Source organism: Hylobates moloch, unplaced genomic scaffold (assembly GCF_009828535.3).
Source record: "Hylobates moloch isolate HMO894 unplaced genomic scaffold, HMol_V3 SCAFFOLD_12, whole genome shotgun sequence".
In the NCBI taxonomy this organism is placed as follows: domain Eukaryota; kingdom Metazoa; phylum Chordata; class Mammalia; order Primates; family Hylobatidae; genus Hylobates; species Hylobates moloch.
The window spans coordinates 22,601,450-22,622,059 of NW_026652287.1; the positions used below are offsets into that span (position 1 = coordinate 22,601,450).

Here is a 20,610-nt window from a genome sequence, read left to right on the forward strand (position 1 = left end):
AATCAAGAAATACTTAATTATGGTTTTTGGCCGGGCATGGTGGCTTACACCTGTAATTCTAGCACTTTGGGAGGTTGAGGTGGGTGGATTGCCTGAGCTCAGGAGGTCGAGACCAGCCTGGGCAACATGGCACAACCCCGTCTCTACTAAAAATACAAAAATTAGCCAGGCATGGTGGCGCGTGCCTGTAGTCCCAGCTCCTTGGGAGGCTGGGACGTGAGTATCGCTTGAACTCAGGAGGCAGAGGTTGCAGTGAGCTGAGATTGTGCCACTGCATTCCAGCCCAGGGGGACAGAGCAAGACTCTGTCTCAAAAAGAAAAGAAATACTAAATTATGGTTTTTGTGTCATGCATCGCTCAGAATAGGGAAACGGTTGCCTTTTAGCCAAGGGAAAATGTAGCCCATTGCTCCTTGCATGTGGAAGAGAGATATCGTGCCTTACTTTCTTTCTTCTGCTTTCTGTTGTTTAGGCTTGTTGTCCCTTTCTGTAAAAGGGGCAGAGGTGGCATCCATGACAATGAATGTGATCCAAACCGTGCCTAACTTGGACTGGCTCTCTGTGTGGATCAAAGCGTATGCTTTTGTGCACACTGGTGACAACTCAAGAGCAATCAATACCATCTGGTGAGAGCTACAAAGTTAATTCAGTGTTCTTGAGGCCCTTTGCTGGTCTGGAAGTCTGATGTATCTGAAGTAGCAAAAAGAAAAATGAGATGCTTCTCTCTTGGTGCTGCAGCCATCTCTCGGATGTGTTAGTCTTTTATACGGAATGGTCCCAAATGTAATCATGTAATCATCTCTGTTGGGGACCTGTAAAAATATAAATCTGACTGAGTTTAGCTCTGTGCCTGCACAGGTAGTAACCCTTGCAAAGCAAAGCAGGCTACCTTGGTGTGTCATTCTTTTTTTTTTTTTTTTTTTTTTTTTTTGAGACAAGGTCTCTCTCTCTCTCTCACCCAGGCTAGAGTGCAGTGGTGCAGTCACAGCTCAGTGTAGCCTTGACCTGTCAATCTCCCGGGCTCAAACCATCCTCCTGCTCAGCCTCCTGAGTATCTGGGACTACAGGCGCATGCCACCACACCCAGCTAATTTTTGTATGTTTTTGTAGAGATGGGATTTCACCATGTTGCCCAAGCTGGTCTTGAATTCCTGGGCTCAAGTGATTCTCCCACGTGGGCCTCCCAAAGTGCTGGGATTATAGACGTGAGCCACCACGCCTGGCCTTGATGTATCATTCTTCAGTCTGGAAGAAAATCATTTTGCACTCACCAGAAGCTTAGTTTATTGCAGCATCTAACCTAGCTTGCCTTCTTAGGACTAGGGATTTTCTTTATATTCAGATAAAGTTCAAGGACAAGGAGAGGTTTGGGCTTGTGTTATGCAAAGTCATTTACTTGAGTAATAAATTGGTGTCACTTGTGAATGACATTACCTTTAACACCATGTAGCATATGTTGTGTTCTGAAGAACTGCAATCACAAAGTTATTTGTTGGTACTGAGAGATTTCTGCTTTATTCTGTGTTTTTGCTATCCTGTCCTATATAACTTTTTTAAAGTCATAAGCTTAGAGTTTTTTATTACGAAGAATTTTATATTTATGCAAAAGAAAATAGTATCTGTGTGACCAATCATCCAGATTCAACAACTAAGAGGATTTATAATAGATTTAAAGGTTCAGTGTTTAATAAATATCTTAAAGTTCACTAGAGAAAAAATCCTTATTGCGAGATAACGTGGACCTACTGGGAAGCTTAGCAGATCTGTACTTCAGAGCTGGAGACAATAAAAACTCTGTCCTCAAGTTTGAACAGGCACAGATGTTGGATCCTTATCTGATAAAAGGTAAGTAATTCTTGGGGCAGGAAGACAGTGGCTGTTGTGGGGGGGATCAGAGATAATAGGGAGAATATGCAGCATGAATACTCGATACCAAGTTTCATAGAAATGGTGTATAAAACTTACAGTAGTCTTTTACTTTTTTTAGATCGTGACACATGTCTCTAACGCTTAGGTAATACCATTTGAGCAGTTGTTTTTGCTTGGATTCAAGTGTCTTCTCCCCACAGATCATTATTTGGCTTTTTTTCTTTTGAGGGGGTCATAGCTCCTCCTTATGACTTATAAATTTATGATGTGCCTGACTAAGAATTTGGATGGCATCTCTAAAACCATAATATCCTTTTAGGGAATCTTGTTTTGCCTTGTTCTTAGTATAATTTAAAAGGAGTAAGAAAGGGATAAGGTGATTAAAGGCAGTAATTAGGTGTGAACAACAGAAAAATCACTGATCTTAAAAAAGATTGCAGGTGAAGGGTAATCTTCACAGGGACCTCCAAGAGATGGCACCTGGGACACTGGCAGTGAGTGCTCAGGAATAGTGGGAAATAAGGTCAGATAGATATGCTGTCTATTCGTAAAGGCCCCAAAAAGGCCATCATTAATACAGGGCCTTGTGACAATAAACAGTCTTATGAGCTCTTAACCCAGGGGAATGGTGGAGCTGGGAAGGGGCCATCCCAAGCATTTAGATGAGGAAGCAGATCTAGAAGGATGGATTTGTTTGCACAAGATCTCCCCTCGCCTCAAGTGCTTATTCCTCTTCTCCAAGCTGCCTGCACCCATGATGAAAATGATGTTTTAGAAATACTAGTCTGGCAGCAGCTGGCAGCTTGCAATCTCAGACCCAGGCCCAGGGGCTAGCAGGAGCATTGCAGTAATCTTGGCTTGAGAGGAATTTTCACGGGAATCTGAAGGGATAGCAAGGGATGGAAGAGAATGGTGGCAAGAGATGGGTAACAGTGAGCATAGGTCACTTTTTATAGAATGTGGGTGAGAATAAAGCGGGGGCTGCAGAGAGGCAGTGATTTTTTATTTGTTTGAGACAGAGTTTCACTCTTGTCGCCCAGGCAGGAGTGCAGTGGCACAATCTCTGCTCACTGCAACCTCTGCCTCCTGGTTAAAGTGACTCTCCCACCTCAGCCTCCCGAGTAGCTGGGATTATAGGCGCCCGCCACCACACCCAACTAATTTTTGTATTTTTTTTAGAAGAGACGGGGGTTTCACCATATTAGCCAGGCTGGTCTGCAACTCCTGACCTTAGGTAATCCACCCGCCTCAGTCTCCCTGAGTGTTGGGATTACAGGTCTCAGCCACTGCACCCAGCCTGAGGCAGTGACCTTTAATGAACTGCATTCTGGATAGAACTACGAGCTTTTTTCTGGAATAGGCCGACTTTTTCTGAGACTGGTTGGCTTTTCAGCAGCGTATTTCTGATGGTCTAGAACTCTTGGAAGAGAGACCTTAGTTGATGCCTTTTTTGGGCCTTTTCTGGTTGGGTTAGGGTAGCTGTGTATCACGCCACAGGATAGAAGGACAAACACTTCCTGAAAATAGCAGGCTTTCAAATTGTGAGGTAGGTTGTTCTGCTCCTTTGGTATTTTTTTTTTTTTTTTTTTTTTTTTTTGTGTGTGAGACAGAGTCTCACAGGCTGGAGTGCACTGGTGTGATCTCGGCTCACTGCAACCTCCACCTCCTGGTTTAAGCAATTTTCTGCCTTAGCCTCTTGAGTAGCTGGGATTACAGGTGTGTGCCACCATGCCTGGCTAGTTTTTGTATTTTTAGTAGAGATGGGGTTTCACCGTCTTGGCCAGGCTGGTCTTGAACGCCTACCTCGGCCTCCCAAAGTGCCGGGATTATAGGCGTGAGTCACCGTGCCTGGCCTCCTTTGGTTTTTGATTTTGTTTTTGTTGTTAGAGACAGGGTCTCACTCTGTCACTCAAGTGGGAGTGGTGCAAACAGCTCACTGCAGCCTTGACCTCCTGGGCTCAAGCAATCCTCCTGTCTTAGCCTCCTGAGTAGCTGGGACCACAGGCATGTGTGCCACTGTGCTTGGCTAATTTTTTTTCTTTTTATTTTATTTTATTTTTTAGACATAGGCTTACTCTATCGCCCAGGCTGGAGTGCAGTGGTGCAATCTTGACTCACTGCAACCTCTGCCCTCTGAGTTCAAGCAATTCTCCTGCCTCAGCCTCCCGAGTAGCTGGTATTACAGGCGCCTGCCACTGTGCCTGGCTAATTTTTTGTATTTTTAGTAGAGATGGGGTTTCACCGTCTTGGCCAAGCTGGTCTTGAACTCCTGACCTCGTGATCCACCTGCCTCAGCCTCCCAAAGTGCTGGGATTACAGGCATGAGCCACCGCACCTAGCCCTTTTTTCTTTTCTTTTTTTTTTTTTTTTTTTTTTTTTTTTTTTTTTGAGACGGAGTCTTGCTTTATAGCCAAGGCTAGAGTGCAGTGGCGCAATCTCAGCTCACTGCAACCTCTGCCTCCCTGGTTCAGGCGATTCTCCTGCCTCAACCTCCTGAGTAGCTGGGATTACAGGGCGCCCGCACCCACGCCCGGCTAATTTTTTGTATTTTTAGTAGAGACGGGGTTTCACCGTGTTAGCCAGGATGGTCTCGATCTCCTGACCTCGTGATCCGCCCGCCTCGGCCTCCCAAAGTGCTGGGATTACAAGCGTGAGCCACCGCACCCGGCCACGCCCAGCTAATTTTTGTATTTTTAGTAGAGAGACGGTTTCACCTGTTAGTCAGCCTGGTCTCGAACTCCTGACCTCGTAATCTGCCCACCTTGGCCTCCCAAAGTGCTGGGTTTACAGGCATGAGCCATCGCACCCGGCCACTTGGCTGATATTTTTAAATTTCTTTAGAGACAGGGTCTCATCTTATTGCCCAGGCTGGTCTTAAACTCTTGGGCCCAGGTGATCCTCCTGCCTCCGCCACCCAGAGTGCCAGGATTACAGGTGTGAGCCACCATGCCCAGCTGGGTTTTGCATTTCATTTTTTTTTTTTTTTTGAGACGGAGTCTCAGTCTGTCGCCCAGGCAGTGCAGTGGTGTGATCTCGGCTCACTGCCACCTCTGTCTCCCTGGTTCAAGTGATCCTCCTGCCTCAGCCTCCCAAGTAGCTGGGATTACAGGCACGTGCCACTATGCCCGGCTAATTTTTTGTATTTTCAGTAGAGACGAGGTTTCACTGTGTTAGCCAGGATGGTCTTGATTTCCTGACCTCGTGATCCGCCTGCCTTAGCCTCTTGAAGTGCTGGGATTACAGGTGTGAGCCACTGCACCCGGCCTGGGTTTTGCATTTTAATAGTCACTTTGTAGGAAACTGGAAGTAGTAGTGGGAGGAGCCTGTGATGGTGGAAAGGGCTTAGTCCCTGCAGGAGCTGGGGCCTCAGCATGGGGTCTGATGTTGGGTGCTACTCCTGTGTGTGGGACCCCTGCTTCTTTGCTTAAAACACCTCTTCTCACTCTGTCCTTCTCTTCTAGGAATGGATGTATATGGCTACCTACTGGCACGAGAAGGGCGGCTGGAGGATGTTGAGAACCTTGGATGCCGCCTTTTCAATATCTCTGATCAGCATGCAGAACCGTGGGTGGTTTCTGGGTATGATTATGCATTCTCTTTTCTCCCTAGTTGTCAGTAGATTAAGAGATTGTGGTTCCTCCTGAAGAGAATATAAATTGAAAGTGCAGGTTTAAGAGGTAATCACCTGGCCAGGCATGGTGGCTCATGCCTGTAATCTCAACACTTTGGGAGACTGAGACAGGTGGATCGCTTGAACCCAGGAGGCAGAGGTTGCAGTGAGCCAAGATCGTGCCACTGCACTCCAGGTGGGCGGCAGAGTGAGATTTTGTCTCAAAAATAAATAAATAAATAAATAAATAAAAATAAAAAGAGGTAATTACTTGAGGCCAGGAGTTTGAGACCAGCCTGGGCAATGTAGCAAGACCCTGTCTCTATAAATATATACATATATATATGTATATGTATATTTTTTAAAAGGATAATCAGCCCTGGATTCAAATCATGGTTTATGACTCTGGATGCATTATTTACCTATCTAGGTCTGTATTCTCATTTGGAAAATGGGCTAATAACCTCTCCTTCTAGGATTAAGCATTAACTGAGTTGGTGAATGCATTGTGCTTAGTACTGAGCCATCAGTGATGGGACCAGAAGATGCTCCTTTGTTATTAACCTGGCTTTACAAATTCTCTGAATGCCTCTCTGCTAATAACTAATATCCAGATCATAGTTTTTTTCATAATTTTTCCCTTCCATATCAAGATTTCCCCTTAAAAATAAATAGTGGATTTTTTGGTTTGTTTTGCTTTTCTGCTAATATCTTAGGTTAAAACTGTAAGTGTTGTTTGGAATAAGGATTATGTTCAGGGCCTTCAATATGATTTTTGGATCAAGTTTCTTTGTAGTCTTCTCTTGGATAACTTCTGGGGTTTTTTTGTTTTTTTTTTTTCTCCAGCTGTCACAGCTTTTATAGCAAACGCTACTCCCGGGCCCTCTATTTAGGAGCCAAGGCCATTCAGCTGAACAGTAATAGTGTTCAAGCTTTGCTACTTAAGGGAGCAGCACTTAGGAACATGGGCAGAGTCCAAGAAGCAATAATCCACTTTCGGGAGGCCATACGGCTCGCACCTTGTCGCTTAGATTGTTATGAAGGTAAGATAGAAAACATAGGTGAATGGTGTGAATCCGTGGGTGTGGCAACAGCCCTCAGATGGAAGGTTTCATTAGGCCAGCACTTCCCAAACTCTGTTAGAATAATCTGGGGAAGTTGGCCGGACGTGGTGGCTCACACCTGTAGTCTCAGCACTTTGGGAGGCCGAGACGGGCAGATCATGAGGTCAAGAGATTGAGACCATCCTGGCCAACGTGGTGAAACCCCGTCTCTACTAAAAATACAAAAATTAGCTGGGAATGGTGGCTCACACCTGTAGTCCCAGCTACTTGGGAGGCTGAGGCAGGATAATCACTTGAACCTGGGAGACGGAGGTTGTAGTGAGCCGAAATTGCGCCACTGCACTCCAGCCTGGCGACAGAGCGAGACTCCCATCTATTAAAAAAAAAAAAAAACCATCATCCGGGGAAGCTTTTCAGTACCCTGACATTGGGTCTCTCCAGTGTAGATGGAAATATATGGAATTGGGAATAGACATTGACATTTTTGGAGGTCACCAGGTGTTACCAATGTGCAGACAGGTTTGGGAACCACTGCACTAGGCATTTTACATTTATTTAGGGCTTTCACTGGATTTGTCACCCCATACTTTCAGAATCCATTTTTTCTGATTCTTTTTCTTCTGGTTTTTGGTGAGGGGATAGTTGGGATGGGGTTTTTTTTTTTGTCCTCCCACCCCTCGCCCCCATCCAATGTGGCGTACTTATTAATATGAATCTCTCTGTGTCAGGCACCATGCAAGATCACTTAGTTTGCCTATTTTTTTTTTCCTCTTATTCCTCTTTTTTTTTTTTTTTTTTTTTGAGACGGAGTCTCACTTTGTTGCCCAGGCTGGAGTGCAGTGGCACGATCTCGGCTCACTGCAAGCTCCACCTCCCGGGTTAATGCCATTCTCCTGCCTCAACCTCCCCAGTAGCTGGGATTACACCTGGCTAATTTTTTGTATTTTTAGTAGAGACAGGGTTTCGCTGTGCTAGCCAGGACGGTCTCAATCTCCTGACCTCGTGATCCACCCGCCTTGGCATCTCAAAGTGCTGGGATTACAGGCATGAGCCACCGTGCCCCCGGGCCCTGTTTTTTTTTTTGTTTGTTTGTTTGTTTGTTTTTTGAGACAGAGTCTCACCCTGTCACCCAGGCTGGAGTGCAATGGCATGATCTTGGCTCATTGCAACCCCTACCTTCCGAGTTCAAACGATTCTCCTGCCTCAGCCTCCCGAGTAGCTGGGATTACAGGTGCCCACCACCACGCCCAGCTAATTTTTGTATTTTTTAGTGAGATGGAATTTCACCATGTTGGCCAGGCTTGTCTCGAACTCCTGACCTTGTGAGCTGCCTGCCTTGGCCTCCCAGAGTGCTGGGATTACAGGCATGAGCCACCACAACTGGCCTATTTTTTTTATTTTTATTTGAGATAGTGTCTCACTCTGTCGCCCAGGCTGGAGTGCAGTGGTGCAATCTCAGCTCACTGCAACCTCCACTTGCCGGGTTTAAGTGATTCTCCTGCCTCAGCCTCCTGAGTAGGTGGGATTACAGGCGTGCACCACCACACCCAGCTCATTTTTGTATTTTTAGTAGAGATGGGATTTTGCCGTGTTAGCCAGGCTGGTCCCGAACTCCTGGGCTCAAGTGATCTGCCCAGTTCAGCCTCCTAAAGTGCTGAGATTACAGGCATGAACCACTGTACATGGCCTGTTAGGCCTATTCTTTTTCGTGGCCATCTTACCTTGGGCCAGAGTTAGTACTCGTGGGATAACTCCACATCCATATGATAGTGTTGGCTGTGGGAATGGGTCTGTTCATTGTGACCTCCAGAGTGGGCACAATCAGGGTCCAACTTTGTTTTGTTATGTAATATTTTAAGTTCATGTGAATTGACCCTGGGAGTTCAAAGGAGCTGTGCCAGTTTCAGCAACGTTTGGTGACTCAGTCACAGACATTAAAATAGATCTTACAAGATGCAGTTCCTCCAAAACATATTTTTATAAGCATTTAAAAATAAACCCAGGAGTCTAGGAGTGATTTGCTCTTAACAGGAAGATGAGTTCAAATTTGAGAAATAAAATTTGGATGTTGGGAAAGAGAACAAATCTGCTTATATAGCCAGAGAGCTGTGCCCCTGGATTTGTTGGGGGGATAGAGGATTGTCTTTGTTCTGAAAGAAGCTCCAGCGAACCAACCATTGATTTCAGATTAACTTCTTGATCCTGAAACTGTAACTTCCCTGTCTTCCCAGCTGCTGTTATCATGTTAATTCCATTATACTGCATGCCTGTTTCACCAGAGCTCAGGGATGCGGTTGAATAGCCTGTCCTATAATATTTGGACAGTGGATGTTTCCCAGTTGGCCAGTGAGGCTTCCCTTTGATGTTTCTTACAGTTTCCAGTTGGAGCTTCCTTCTTTTGCTGGTAGAGGTTTAGGTTAGGCAAGTGCATTCTGTTTTCTTCTGAAGTTCTAGTAGGGCTTTATCAGGGAAGTAAAACTATTCAGTAAGTAATTGCAAACAACTGTATGTGGAATCCAATATGTTGCCCTTAAGAGTTCGGTAATTGGCCAGGTATGGTGGCTCATGCCTGTAATCCTAGCACTTTGGGGAGGCCAAGGCGGGTGGATCACCTGAGGTCAGGAGTTTGAGACCAGCCTGGCCAACATGGTGAAATACCATCTCTACTAAAAATAGAAAAAAATTTAGCCAGGCATGGTGGCGCACGCCTGTAGTCCCACCTACTCGGGAGGCTGAGGCAGGAGAATCGCTTGAACCCAGGAGACATGGGTTGCAGTGAGCTGTCACCACTGCCCTCCAGCCTGGGTGACAGAGCAAGACTCCATTTCAAAAAAAAAAAAAAGTTAGAATTAGGTAATTTCTGGTTAAGTAACCATAGTGTGTGGAAGGGTGTGCATGAATGTTATAAATGCTGCTAGGGTGGAGGAGTATGCAGAGAAAATCTGCCAAGTCTTGTGTGGGTTTGGGGTTTTAAGCTGTTTTTTTGTTTTGATGAGTGCTTTGTGCCAAAAAGTTATTCCTCTGTCCTCCTCAACTTATTGGCATGAAGAGTTGAGAGTTGACTCTTCTCAAGGTGGCCTCCTCATAGGGCGTCTCGCTGTGGGTGTGGAAAGAGGCAAGGGCTGCCAGTTGCAGTCTGTTTGGTGCATCTGATAAAGTACTGTTCATCTCGTTTAGGGAAGCCCTCAGCAAGTGCCTTTTGAGACAGCTGTTATATTTCAAATAAAAGAGTCTTTCTCCCTAGGTTGCTTGACAATAGGTCCTTTATTTGTCAAACTGGAAATTCACTTTAAGACTCTAGGAGCCAGGCCAGGCACGGTGGCTCACGCCTGTAATCCTAATACTTTGGGAGGCTGAGCTGGGCGGATCACCTGAGGTCAGGAGTTCGAGAGCAGCCTGACCAACATGGAGAAACCCCGTCTCTACTAAAAATACAAAACTAGCCGGGTGTGGTGGTGCATGCCTGTAATCCCAGCTATTCGGGAGGCTGAGGGAGGAGAATCGCTTGAACCTGGGAGGCGGAGATTGCGGTGAGCCGAGATGGCACCATTGCACTCCAGCCTGGGCAACAAGAGCGAAACTCCGTCTCAAAAAAATAAATAAAATAGAGACCCTAGGAGTCTTCTATCTTAAACCTGGCCCTAGGTGACCGAATGCAGCTGGAGAATAACTGCTTGTTAAGAGGCAGCAAAACCTTGGGTTTTGTTGGGAACATCATCTGTCACTACTTTGATCTCTTGGCCATATGACAGACTAATCATTAGTGTCGCATTTATTCTTCCAGTGGTCAGATGGGTTGCTCACGTGCTGCAGGTTCCTTACATGTGCTTTTTTCCTTCCCTAAACTGAAGGTGCCTTTGAAGGCAGTCTTTTTCCACATCCATCAAGTGCTCTGGGGAAGAGCACTTCTTAGCTATTCCATCAACACACTTGCCAGTCTAATCTCACCGTCAGTTTCCCCTGGCCTGCCCTTTGTCTGAAACTTTGAAGGTTAGCAATTTGGAGAGCTGTCAGAGTGGAAGCATGGGTTGGAATGGTAATGGCATTGAATGTCTTCATGTGTTTTACTTTTTTCAGGTCTTATCGAATGTTACTTAGCCTCCAACAGTATTCGAGAAGCAATGGTAATGGCTAACAACGTTTATAAAACTCTGGGAGCAAATGCACAGACCCTTACCCTTTTAGCCACCGTTTGTCTTGAAGATCCAGTGACACAGGAGAAAGCCAAAACATTATTAGATAAAGCCCTGACCCAAAGGCCAGATTACATTAAGGCTGTGGTGAAAAAAGCAGAACTACTTAGTAAGTGTGTCTTATTTTCTGCCCTGTTCATCATTAATTTTTATAAAACCTGACCTCACCCCCTTGTCCCAGCTAGTTACAGATGACTAGACAGGTGTGTGCCTTTTGCAGCAGGTCTGAGCCTGCTTGGATTGGTTTATATTTAGCCCAACCAAATGTAGCTGGCTTAGACCTGCTTGGCTTGGCTCCAACCACCTATAATTGGTTGGTATCTGTTCGGCTCACTGGTTTTTTTTGTTTTGTTTTGTTTTTTGAGGCGGCATCTCGCTCAGTCACCCAGGCTGGAGTGCAGTGGCACGATCTCAGCTCAGTGCAACCTCTGCCTCCTGGGTTCAAGCAATTCTTCTGCCTCAGCCTCCTGAGTAGCGCAGACTACAGGCATGCACCACCACGCCCAGCTAATTTTTGTATTTTTTTTTTTTTTTTTTTATTGGCTAGGCCGGTTTCGAAATCCTGACCTCATGATCCACCCGCCTCGGCCTCCCAAAGTGGTGGGATTACAGGCGTGAGCCACCGCCCCCAGCCTCAGCTCACTATTATCTGGTTTGAGTTGTCCTGAATTAGTTGGAGCTGAATATAACTAACTGATTTTAGCCATTTTGAACTGTTTGGAGCTATCTGGATGATTTTATGACTTCCCGTTTGGCGCTGTTTTTTTTTTTTTTAGTCCTGATTTATGATGAACTCATAATTTGGTTCATTGAATTTGGGCTAGTTGGCAAATAAAAGCAGTTTGGCTTTTTAAACTTAAGAGCCCATTTAAAACATTATAATTCAAACTGCAAATTTCTTAACTGAATAGGGCTTCAGGTGTGCTTGCCCTCGCTTTGTGTTGCATCAGTGTTCTCTTGAGGATGTCTGCAAAGAGATTGTCAGAACGGTAGTTGTGGTTTTTTTGTATGTGACTTAAGATGGGAATGTATTTTCAAAATGTTCAAGTAGGACAGTGAGGGTCTTTTTTATTCCCCCAGGCAGAGAACAGAAATATGAAGATGGAATTGCTTTGCTGAGGAACGCACTGGCTAATCAGAGTGACTGTGTCCTGCATCGGATCCTAGGAGATTTCCTTGTAGCTGTCAATGAGTATCAGGAGGCAATGGACCAGTATAGTATAGCACTAAGGTAGGCACTAGCCTCCCTTGGGGGAAGGCCACTGAGGAGGGTAGAGGAGGCAGTGAGCTGCGTCACAGGAGTTATGGAAAGACACACACACTTTGTGTCCATGGTTGAAAGCAGAATAATAATAGTAATGGTAGAAGAGTTATTTGTGAATTCATGACTTCTAAAAATTTTTTCTTAAAATATATTAACATTAGAGAACTGTTTCACTCATAACCATCCCACACCACTATAACATCTGTGTTCATTTGTATAGCTCATCTTCTGTCCTTGCCCACACATACATATTTTTATAGGGTTGTACCTAGTATATATTTTATATTCTTCTTTTTCAAATCAAAGTATTGTAAGTACTTTCCCATGTTTCTATCTACTGTAATTGTTAAGAACTTGAGGTCTGAAGTTTTGAATACTACCTTCACCACCTGTGATCTTGGGCAAGTTACTAACACATTTCCTTGTCTATATCTAGCTACCTTATTAGATATTAAATGATCGAATGAGGGTTAAATGATTATTTCATGTAAAGCTCTTAGCCCTGTGCCTGGTACATAGTAAATACTAAATAAATAGTGGTATTCTTACTGTTTAATACAGAAGTGGTTTCTTTGAGGGTTGTCTGTGTGTCTGTAAGGTTATGGTGAAGGGCTGTCTTTAATAGAGTCTGATCACATTCAATTGTTCAGCACACAGTTGAGCACCACTTGTGTGCCTAGCATCTCAGTGACGACTGGAGATACTATGTTTCGGGAGCTGTCAGTCTCAGACATGCAGACTGACCATACCACGTGCTAAGGGCTTTCATAGTAGTCTGTAGAAGGGAAGGTGGGAGTCCAGAGGGCAGGAGCTCTGGGTATGGGTGAGAGCTTCAGATTACAGGATGTGGAAGGCTTCACCCAGGAGACAAGGAGATGTTACAGATCGGTCCGCATTTATATTGGTAGAAACGGTGCCAACGTGGGTTTTAACTGCTTTTTAGAATCCCAGAAGCAAGTCAGAAAATAAAATATCAGACTTCCATTAGAGGTGGGGTTTGCTAGGGGTGGGATGCCTGCTGGCTTGGGTGATGGTCACCAAGGCAAGAGGAAAGATTGCTTAGGAGGCAAATAAATGAATGTTCTAGAGGCTCTGAACTTTGAGGGTGGGGGTGGCATATGTACTGACACTCAGCTGCTAAATGTGAATGCTTGGGTAGGGGTAGCCTTGGGTCCTGGGGTCTGACCTAGGTGTTTACAAGTCTGTTCCATGGTACAGCGTGATGTTTTTGGTTGGCTCCTGAAATGCTGCTATGTTTAATTACATCATAAGAACATGGGACACCTATACTCAGAGAAATTCCTATTTTTTGTAACCCTGTAGCTCAAAAACCCAACTTTCTGGGAATTACATTTGAATTTACCTGGTAATGTTTGTTTGCCACTTTTTCATTTGTGTTATCTGGTAGCCGCCTCTAGCAGAATGCTAGAGGTAATAGGTATGAAAAAGTTTAAGAAATTTGTGGAGAAAAACTCAAATTGAGAACTCTAAAAATTAGGAAGATACTCCTTTTTGCGCTTCTGGTGGTAGACTCCCTCAACCCAGCCTTGGAAGCCTGAGTTGTTTGGAGAGGCCAGGCTTTAGCACATTCTCTGGGACTGTGTGGTCATTTCACTGCCGGGCCAGGGAGATGACGAATCAGCCAGCAAGAGCAAGGCAGAGATTCAGGCCTCTCCTTTGTTTTGTTGTCCCCTAGTTTGGACCCCAATGACCAGAAGTCTCTAGAGGGGATGCAGAAGATGGAGAAGGAGGAGAGTCCCACGGATGCCACTCAGGAGGAGGATGTGGACGACATGGAAGGGAGTGGGGAAGAAGGGGACCTGGAGGGCAGCGACAGTGAGGCGGCCCAGTGGGCTGACCAGGAGCAGTGGTTCGGCATGCAGTGAGGGGGCGGCAGCTCCATGGCCGCACTGGCCTGCCCTGCTCTGAGCACTTCCGTGGACTGAAGGAACCGTAGGAGCCTGCTCTCAGGAGGACAATGATTCAGCATGTGATTGCAGCAGGGGTCTCTGCCCCCTCACTCCCGATTCCTAGTCGTGACTTCATTTCTAAAACAGAGCCTGACCAACCTTCCATGTATCTCCATCCTCCCCTGCTCCAGCCAGGGAGGACTGAGGGAGTGCCCCGAGACCCACACACATGTTGGGGCTTCTGGGCCAAGAGTACTTTTTATGTAACTAATTTCTAAATCCAAAAGCTCAAGGAATAGACAGTGTTCTGTGACATGGATGGGTTTGAAGGAGTTACCCACCATCCCAGCACGATAGTGTCATCTCCCAAGTTGGATGGCAGCACGATCTGGCCCTAGGGAGCTTCCTGTTCCCAGAAGTCATTGTCCTGGGCTATCCAGATGTCCCTAGTAAATCTTGCTTCCTTCTGCAATGTTAGTAATGCCTTAAGCTGACAGTTGCTATTTTGCAGAACAGTTTTCCTCTTTGCTTAGCTAGTAACTTGCCTCTGAGCCTGGGCTGATCTGAGAAACAGGTGTGATGAGAGCATGAACCAGAGGTGCACCTGGGGCAGTTCCCTAATAAAACTGGTTTGTACAGTCATGGTGTTGGGGTGATCAGAATGGAAGCCCTTTTTAAAATAGAGTCTTAGTATTTTTGTCTTATTCGGAAGGCATTGATTCAGCCCCAGAAGTATTTGCCAGAAATAGACTTTCTTCCCCTAGTGTTGGGAGCCCAGGAGGGTTGGAAAGCTCAGGAACCCTGAGCTGGTTCATCTGTTTGCATATTGGTTAGGTAAATTTCCCTGGAGCCTGAGAGTCTTTGGCCAGATTTCAGCTGAGTCTTCCTGGCTCTTTTGCTGCAGCTGTGAGATTGGGGTCTGGTTCCAGCAGTCTGTTACTGGTCAGCCTGAGTGTCACACCCTGAGCTCTGGGGCTGGGAGTTTCTTCCCACACCCTCTCCCTTGTGTCTTAAGTTGCGATGGCTCTGAGTATACAATTAATCGGAGGTGAGGGGTGGGTGTCACAGCTAATCCCAAATTCAAAAATTAGTCCAAGGTGCTGCAAAATATAAATTTGATTTCAGTAGAAAGTCGTATCCTAAAATGTAAAAACTGTAAGTGTACAGTAGTTAATGAGCTCAGAACATCTGATAACTGCAATTTAAAATGGGCAACAAGTTTCTATGAGTCTTTCAGTCTAAGACCCAAAACCTGCACAACATCACTTGATCTGAGCCACTTCTAAAGAGACATAAAAGGCTGGGCATGCTCACACCTGTAATCCCAGCACTTTGGGAGGCCGAGGTGGGTGGATCACTTGAGGCCAGGAATTTGAGACCAGCCTGGCCAACATGACGAAACCCCCGCTCTGTTAAAAATACAAAAATTAGCCGGGCATGGTGGTACACACCTATAATCCCAGCTACTCAATACTCGGGAGGCTGAGGCAGGAGAATCACTTGAACCCAGGAGGTGGAGGTTGCAGTGAGCCAGGATCTGCACTGCACTCCAGCCTGGGCGACAGAGACAGTGTTTAAAAAAAAATAAAGCCCCCCAGATAGTTGGGGTCACACCAGGTGAGTGTGCAGCCAGTAGAAGAAGCTGCTTGCCCCTTGGCCTAAGCATGCTCTCCCGGATGCAGCCTCACTTCATGGGCTTCCTCAGCTCCATGACCTGTCATTACTGTGATGAGAGAGGAGAGGCGACGCCTCTTTACCTTTCCCTTGACTCCAGGAGGAAGCCCAGCCCCACTGCGCAATCTCATCTCTGCATGGCAGGCTCACCACCGCACTCACATCCACTGGATCAGGGTCCCAGAGCCCAGGCCCCATGCATTGCCCTCAGCTGTCACCCTCCCACCGTCAGCTTCCTTGGCATGCCCCTCAGCCCTGCTGAGAGCCCCTGTGCTCTCCAGGCTCCTCCAGCCCAGCATTTCCCAGGACGGATCCTCATTCCCTGCATCTGCAGCCCCAGGGTGACAGCCAGGTTGGAAGAGGCGGCGGAAGCTGTGAAACCACCTCACACGAGATTGAGAAAACACTCGGTCGACCTCAAAGAGTGGTGCTCAGACGGTGCTGAAGCTGTCGCTTGGCACTGCCACCGTCACTTTCACAAACCCAAAACCTCAAGGGCAGGGAGCTCCAGGAGGCAGGGACAGAACCAGGTTGCTCAGCCCTGTGGCTCTCCTGCCGAGCCACCTGCCAGGAGACGAGGCACCTAACTAAGGACAGCCCCCAAATGCCCAGTCACTACGAGTTCTTTTTGGGTTCTGGAGTCCCACACAGCCAGTATGGGGGTGTTTTAAACTGAGTCATTTCTCCACCTTCCAGATTGTTCAGAGACCACCTGGGTCTAAAAAGATCCCCCTCCTGCTCGGAACCCATGGGCTGCTGGGGCAGTTAGCTATGCAGCCCCTGCTGCCTCCCGGGGTGAGGACTAAATAAGTCCGTGCGGCATTTCAGCGCGTCACCCTTTGCGACATCCTCACGGGGAATGCCAGCTGGCCAGGCCTCCCTGGGGAGCTGGGGGTGGTTCTGTCCTTTGGAGCCCTCTCGTCTCTGAAGGACCCTCAGCCAAGCAGGGAGGCAGGCTATGGAGTCGGGGTGAGCCTTGCCCTTCAGCGGGACCTCCCATTTTTCACTTTTCAGCCCCTGCTGGGCTCCAGGGACCTGGTAGGTATGTACCCTACTCATGGCTGATGGCAGGAGCTCTCCCTGCAGCCACAGCTTGGGGGCCACACTCCTGCCTCTGAATTCCAAAAAATGAGGCTGTGTTTTGCCCAAATCTGCAATCCCCAAACTAGAGCATGCATCTCAGCGATGCAGGTTCCCAGGCCCAGCACCAAACTTTTATTGGAATCCAGAGGCCTGGCCCAGGCCCAGTGGTCTGCAGCTTTCACTCCCCACTCTGACTTCCTATTCTATGCAGGTGTTCCCTGGAAAAGTATTGAGAAACCTGCAAGAGGGGAGCTCAAAGTTCCCAAAAGCTGCAGGCCTGACCCCAGAGGGCCCTTGGGAGTTAACTCTGCAGCTGCCCGTGGGTGGGAGGAACCGGCCTCCAAAGGCCTCACCTGTGGCTTCCTGCGTTCCCAGCCCTACACTGGCTTACCTGTGGCAAGCCAGGGCCTGCATGGAGCTGCTTCCCAGAGCTCAGGTGAGCTGTTCCCGTGAGCAGCTCTCTGGGGTTGTGCTCAGGCCTGTGTTCCCTGCTGACGACAGGCAGTGAGTCCAGACTCCACATGCACCTCACCTCGTCCTCCAGGCACGGCTGTGGCCAGGTCACCGGGAAGCCCTGCGCTGGGAGGGGCCGTTGAGGTAAGTGCCTTACTAAGGTTTTCCACTTTCTGCAGGAGCCTCCCTGCCCCAGGGCAGCAGGAGGGGCCTCACTTGCCACCTCCCCTCTTGGGGTGCAGTGCAGGTCTGCCGTCTAGACGCCTCCAGGCCTGGGCAAACTCAGCACCCCTGCCCCTGCCGCACCTGGGCCACCACCAGCCTGGTCCAGGGTGTGGGGTTTTCCCAGATTGGTGTGGAAGGTCATTGGCAGCACAGCACACAGCACCAGCAAGGTCAGGAACAAACCAAGAAGCCCACAGTGCAGCCTCCACAGCAGCCATGAAAAGAAAACATGAATTTTAAAGTAACAGTGCCACTGTGCACTGCTGTTGGGAATGTAAGGTGGCGCAGCCACTGTGGAGAACAGTCTGGCGATTCAGAAATTCAAACAGTACTACTCTAGGATCCAGTGTTCCACCTCCGAGTGTACACCCGAAGAAGTGAAAGCTGGAATGCCAAAAGATTGCACGTCCATGTCCACGCAGCACCGTCCACAGTAGCAAAAGGTGGAAACAACCCACGTGTCCTTAGATGAGTAGATAAATAAACCAAGGTGCTTCTTTTGGTACAATGGAATATTACTCAGCCTCGTAAAGGCAAGTGACACATGCTACAACATGGAGGAAATTTGAGGACGTTATTCTAAGTGGTGGAAGTCAATTACAAAAGGACAAATGCTGTATGACTCCATGAATCTGAGGTGTGCCTGGCACAGTCAGATTCATAAAGACAGAAGGTAGATTAGAGGCTGCCAGGAGCTCGGGGGAAGCAATGACTTAGTTTCTTTTTTTTTCTTTTTTTTTTTCTTTTTTTTTTTTTTTGAGACGGAGTCTCGCTCTGTCGCCCAGGCTGGAGTGCAGTGGCACGATCTCGGCTCATTGCAAGCTCCGCCTCCCAGGTTCACGCCATTCTCCTGCCTCAGCCTCCCGAGTAGCTGGGTCTACAGGCGCCCGCCACTATGCCCGGCTAATTTTTTGTATTTTTAGTAGAGACGGGGTTTCACCGTTTTAGCCAGGATCGTCTTGATCTCCTGACCTCATGATCCGCCCGCCTCGGCCTCCCAAAGTGCTGGGATTACAGACGTGGGCCACCGCGCCCGGCTAGGAATGACTTAGTTTCTAATGGGGACAGAGTTTCTGCTTAGAATGTTTAACAAGTTCTGGATATGGTGCGGATGGTTGCACATTTTATGTTATATATGTTTTATGACAATTAAAAAAGAAATGACCTGTAAGCCTGCCATCTGGATAACCCCAGTGAACACATCTTAATTTATGTGAAATATGGTGTGTATTTGTAATATATATGTGTTACATAAAATTACACGACATGGTTTAAAAAATTCAGGCCAGGTGCAGTGGCTCACATCTGTAATCCCAGCACTTTGGGAGGCCGAGGTGGGCAGATCATTTGTGCTCAGCAGTTCAAGGCCACCCTGGGCAACACAGACCCCATGTCTACAAAAAAATTTTTTTTTTTTTTTTTTTTTTTTGAGACAGAGTCTCGCTGTCGCCCAGGCTGGAGTGCAATGGTGCGATCTCGGCTCACTGCAGGCTCCGCCCCCCGGGGTTCACGCCATTCTCCTGCCTCAGCCTCCGGAGTAGCTGGGACTACAGGCGCCCGCCACCTCGCCCGGCTAATTTTTTGGATTTTTAGTAGAGACGGGGTTTCACTGTGTTAGCCAGGATGGTCTCGATCTCCTGACCTCGTGATCCGCCCGCCTCGGCCTCCCAAAGTGCTGGGATTACAGGCGTGAGCCACCGCACCCGGCTCAAAAAAATTTTTTTAATTAGCTGGGCATGGTGGTGTGTCCCTATGGCCCCACCTTCAATGCACATGGGAGCTACTCAGGAGGCTGAGGTGGGAGGATCGCTTGAGCCCAGAAGGTGGAGGTTGCAATGAGCTGTGGTTGCATCACTGTACTCCAGCCTGGGTAACACAGTGACACCCTCTCCAAAAAAAAAAAAATTTGAACCATGAAAGGCATAAAATTAGAAATACATCCACTTCCCAATCCAATGAATTTATTGTCTCTCCCCAAAATAAGTTTCTGGTTCTACTTTTGTAAAAATAGTTTTGTGCTTTTCCTTAACTATATATATTATAAAAATATTCTGCCAGGCACAGTGGCTCATGCCTGTAATCCCAGCACTTTGGGAGGCCAAGGCAGGTGGGTCACCTGAGGTCAGGAGATCAAGACCATCCTGGCTAACACGGTGAAACCCCGTCTCTACTAAAAATACAAAAATTAGCCAGGCGTGGGTGGTGGGCACCTGTAGTTTCAGCTACTTGGGAGGGTGGGGCAGGAGAATCGTTTGAACCTAGGAGGTGGAGGTTGCAGTGAACCGAGATCGTGCCACTTCACTTCAGCTGGGGCGACAGAGACCCCGTATGAAAAAAAAAATACAAGGCTGTGCTGTGCATAGAGACATTCCATGCAGCGTCAGTGCACCCCTTAATCATCAGTACTGCAGAATCCATTCTGCAGAAGGAGCAATTTCCGCAACCCTTCTGCTACTGGTGGACACTTGTTTTCCAGTCTTGAACATAATTATTTCAGTCTGTGCTGTCATGAACATATTTTGCCATAATATTCCAAGGATACGCAGAAGTCAAGCTCCTTGCAGTGAAATTCCTGGGTCTCAGATTGTGTGCATTGACATGTCTCATGGGTGCTGCCCGATTACCCTCCAACAATAACAGGTTCGAGTGCCTGTTTGCCTGCCCCTCATCAGCACCACTATCATTAAGTGCTTTCATTTGGTTTTTATTGTTTTTACCAACCTCAGATTTGATCAGTACTCCCTTGCTTTTATTTGCCTTAGCTGTTATTCTTTTCTCTTTCTTCCTTTTTTTTTTTTTTTTTTTTGTGAGACCGAGTTTCACTCTCCATCTGGCACATGATTACAGGCATGTGCCACCATGCTCGGCTGATTTTTTATTTTTAGTAGAGACAGGGTTTCTCCATGTTGGTCAGGCTGGTCTCGAACTCCTGACCTCAGGTGATCCGCCTGCCTTGGCCTCCCAAAGTGCTGGGATTATAGGCGTGAACCACTGCACCTGGCTTTTTTTTTTTTTTCTTAAGACAGTCTTGCTCTGTCGCCCTGGCTGGAGTACAGTGGCACAATCTTGGCTCACTGCAACCTCCGCCTCCTGGGTTCAAGTGATTTTCCTGCCTCAGCCTCCTGAATAGCTGGGATTACAGGCATGTGCCACCGCGCCTGGCTAATTTTTGTATTTTTACTAGAGACAGGGTTTCACCATGTTGGCCGGGCTGGTTTCAAACTCCTGGCCTCAGGTGATCCACCTGCCTTGGGCCTCCCAAAGCA

General features: G+C 47.2%; 1 protein-coding gene and 1 pseudogene across 3 annotated transcripts in view; both read left to right on the top strand.

The window, feature by feature from the left end:
* Positions 1–14,551, top strand: part of ANAPC7 (anaphase promoting complex subunit 7) — a 31,293-nt gene extending 16,742 nt beyond the window's left edge. For all 3 annotated transcript variants that reach the window (XM_032168710.2, XM_058425403.1, XM_058425402.1), the window contains exons 5-11: positions 472–625; positions 1,702–1,844; positions 5,330–5,447; positions 6,325–6,521; positions 10,620–10,844; positions 11,816–11,966; positions 13,696–14,551. In XM_032168710.2, the coding sequence (XP_032024601.1) occupies positions 472–625; positions 1,702–1,844; positions 5,330–5,447; positions 6,325–6,521; positions 10,620–10,844; positions 11,816–11,966; positions 13,696–13,885 (1,178 nt within the window). In that variant the 3' untranslated portion in view covers positions 13,886–14,551. The remainder of the gene's footprint in view (positions 1–471; positions 626–1,701; positions 1,845–5,329; positions 5,448–6,324; positions 6,522–10,619; positions 10,845–11,815; positions 11,967–13,695) is intronic.
* Positions 14,552–15,241: 690 nt separating this feature from the next.
* Positions 15,242–17,174, top strand: LOC116479450 (uncharacterized; annotated as a pseudogene).
* The last annotated feature ends 3,436 nt before the right edge of the window (positions 17,175–20,610 follow it).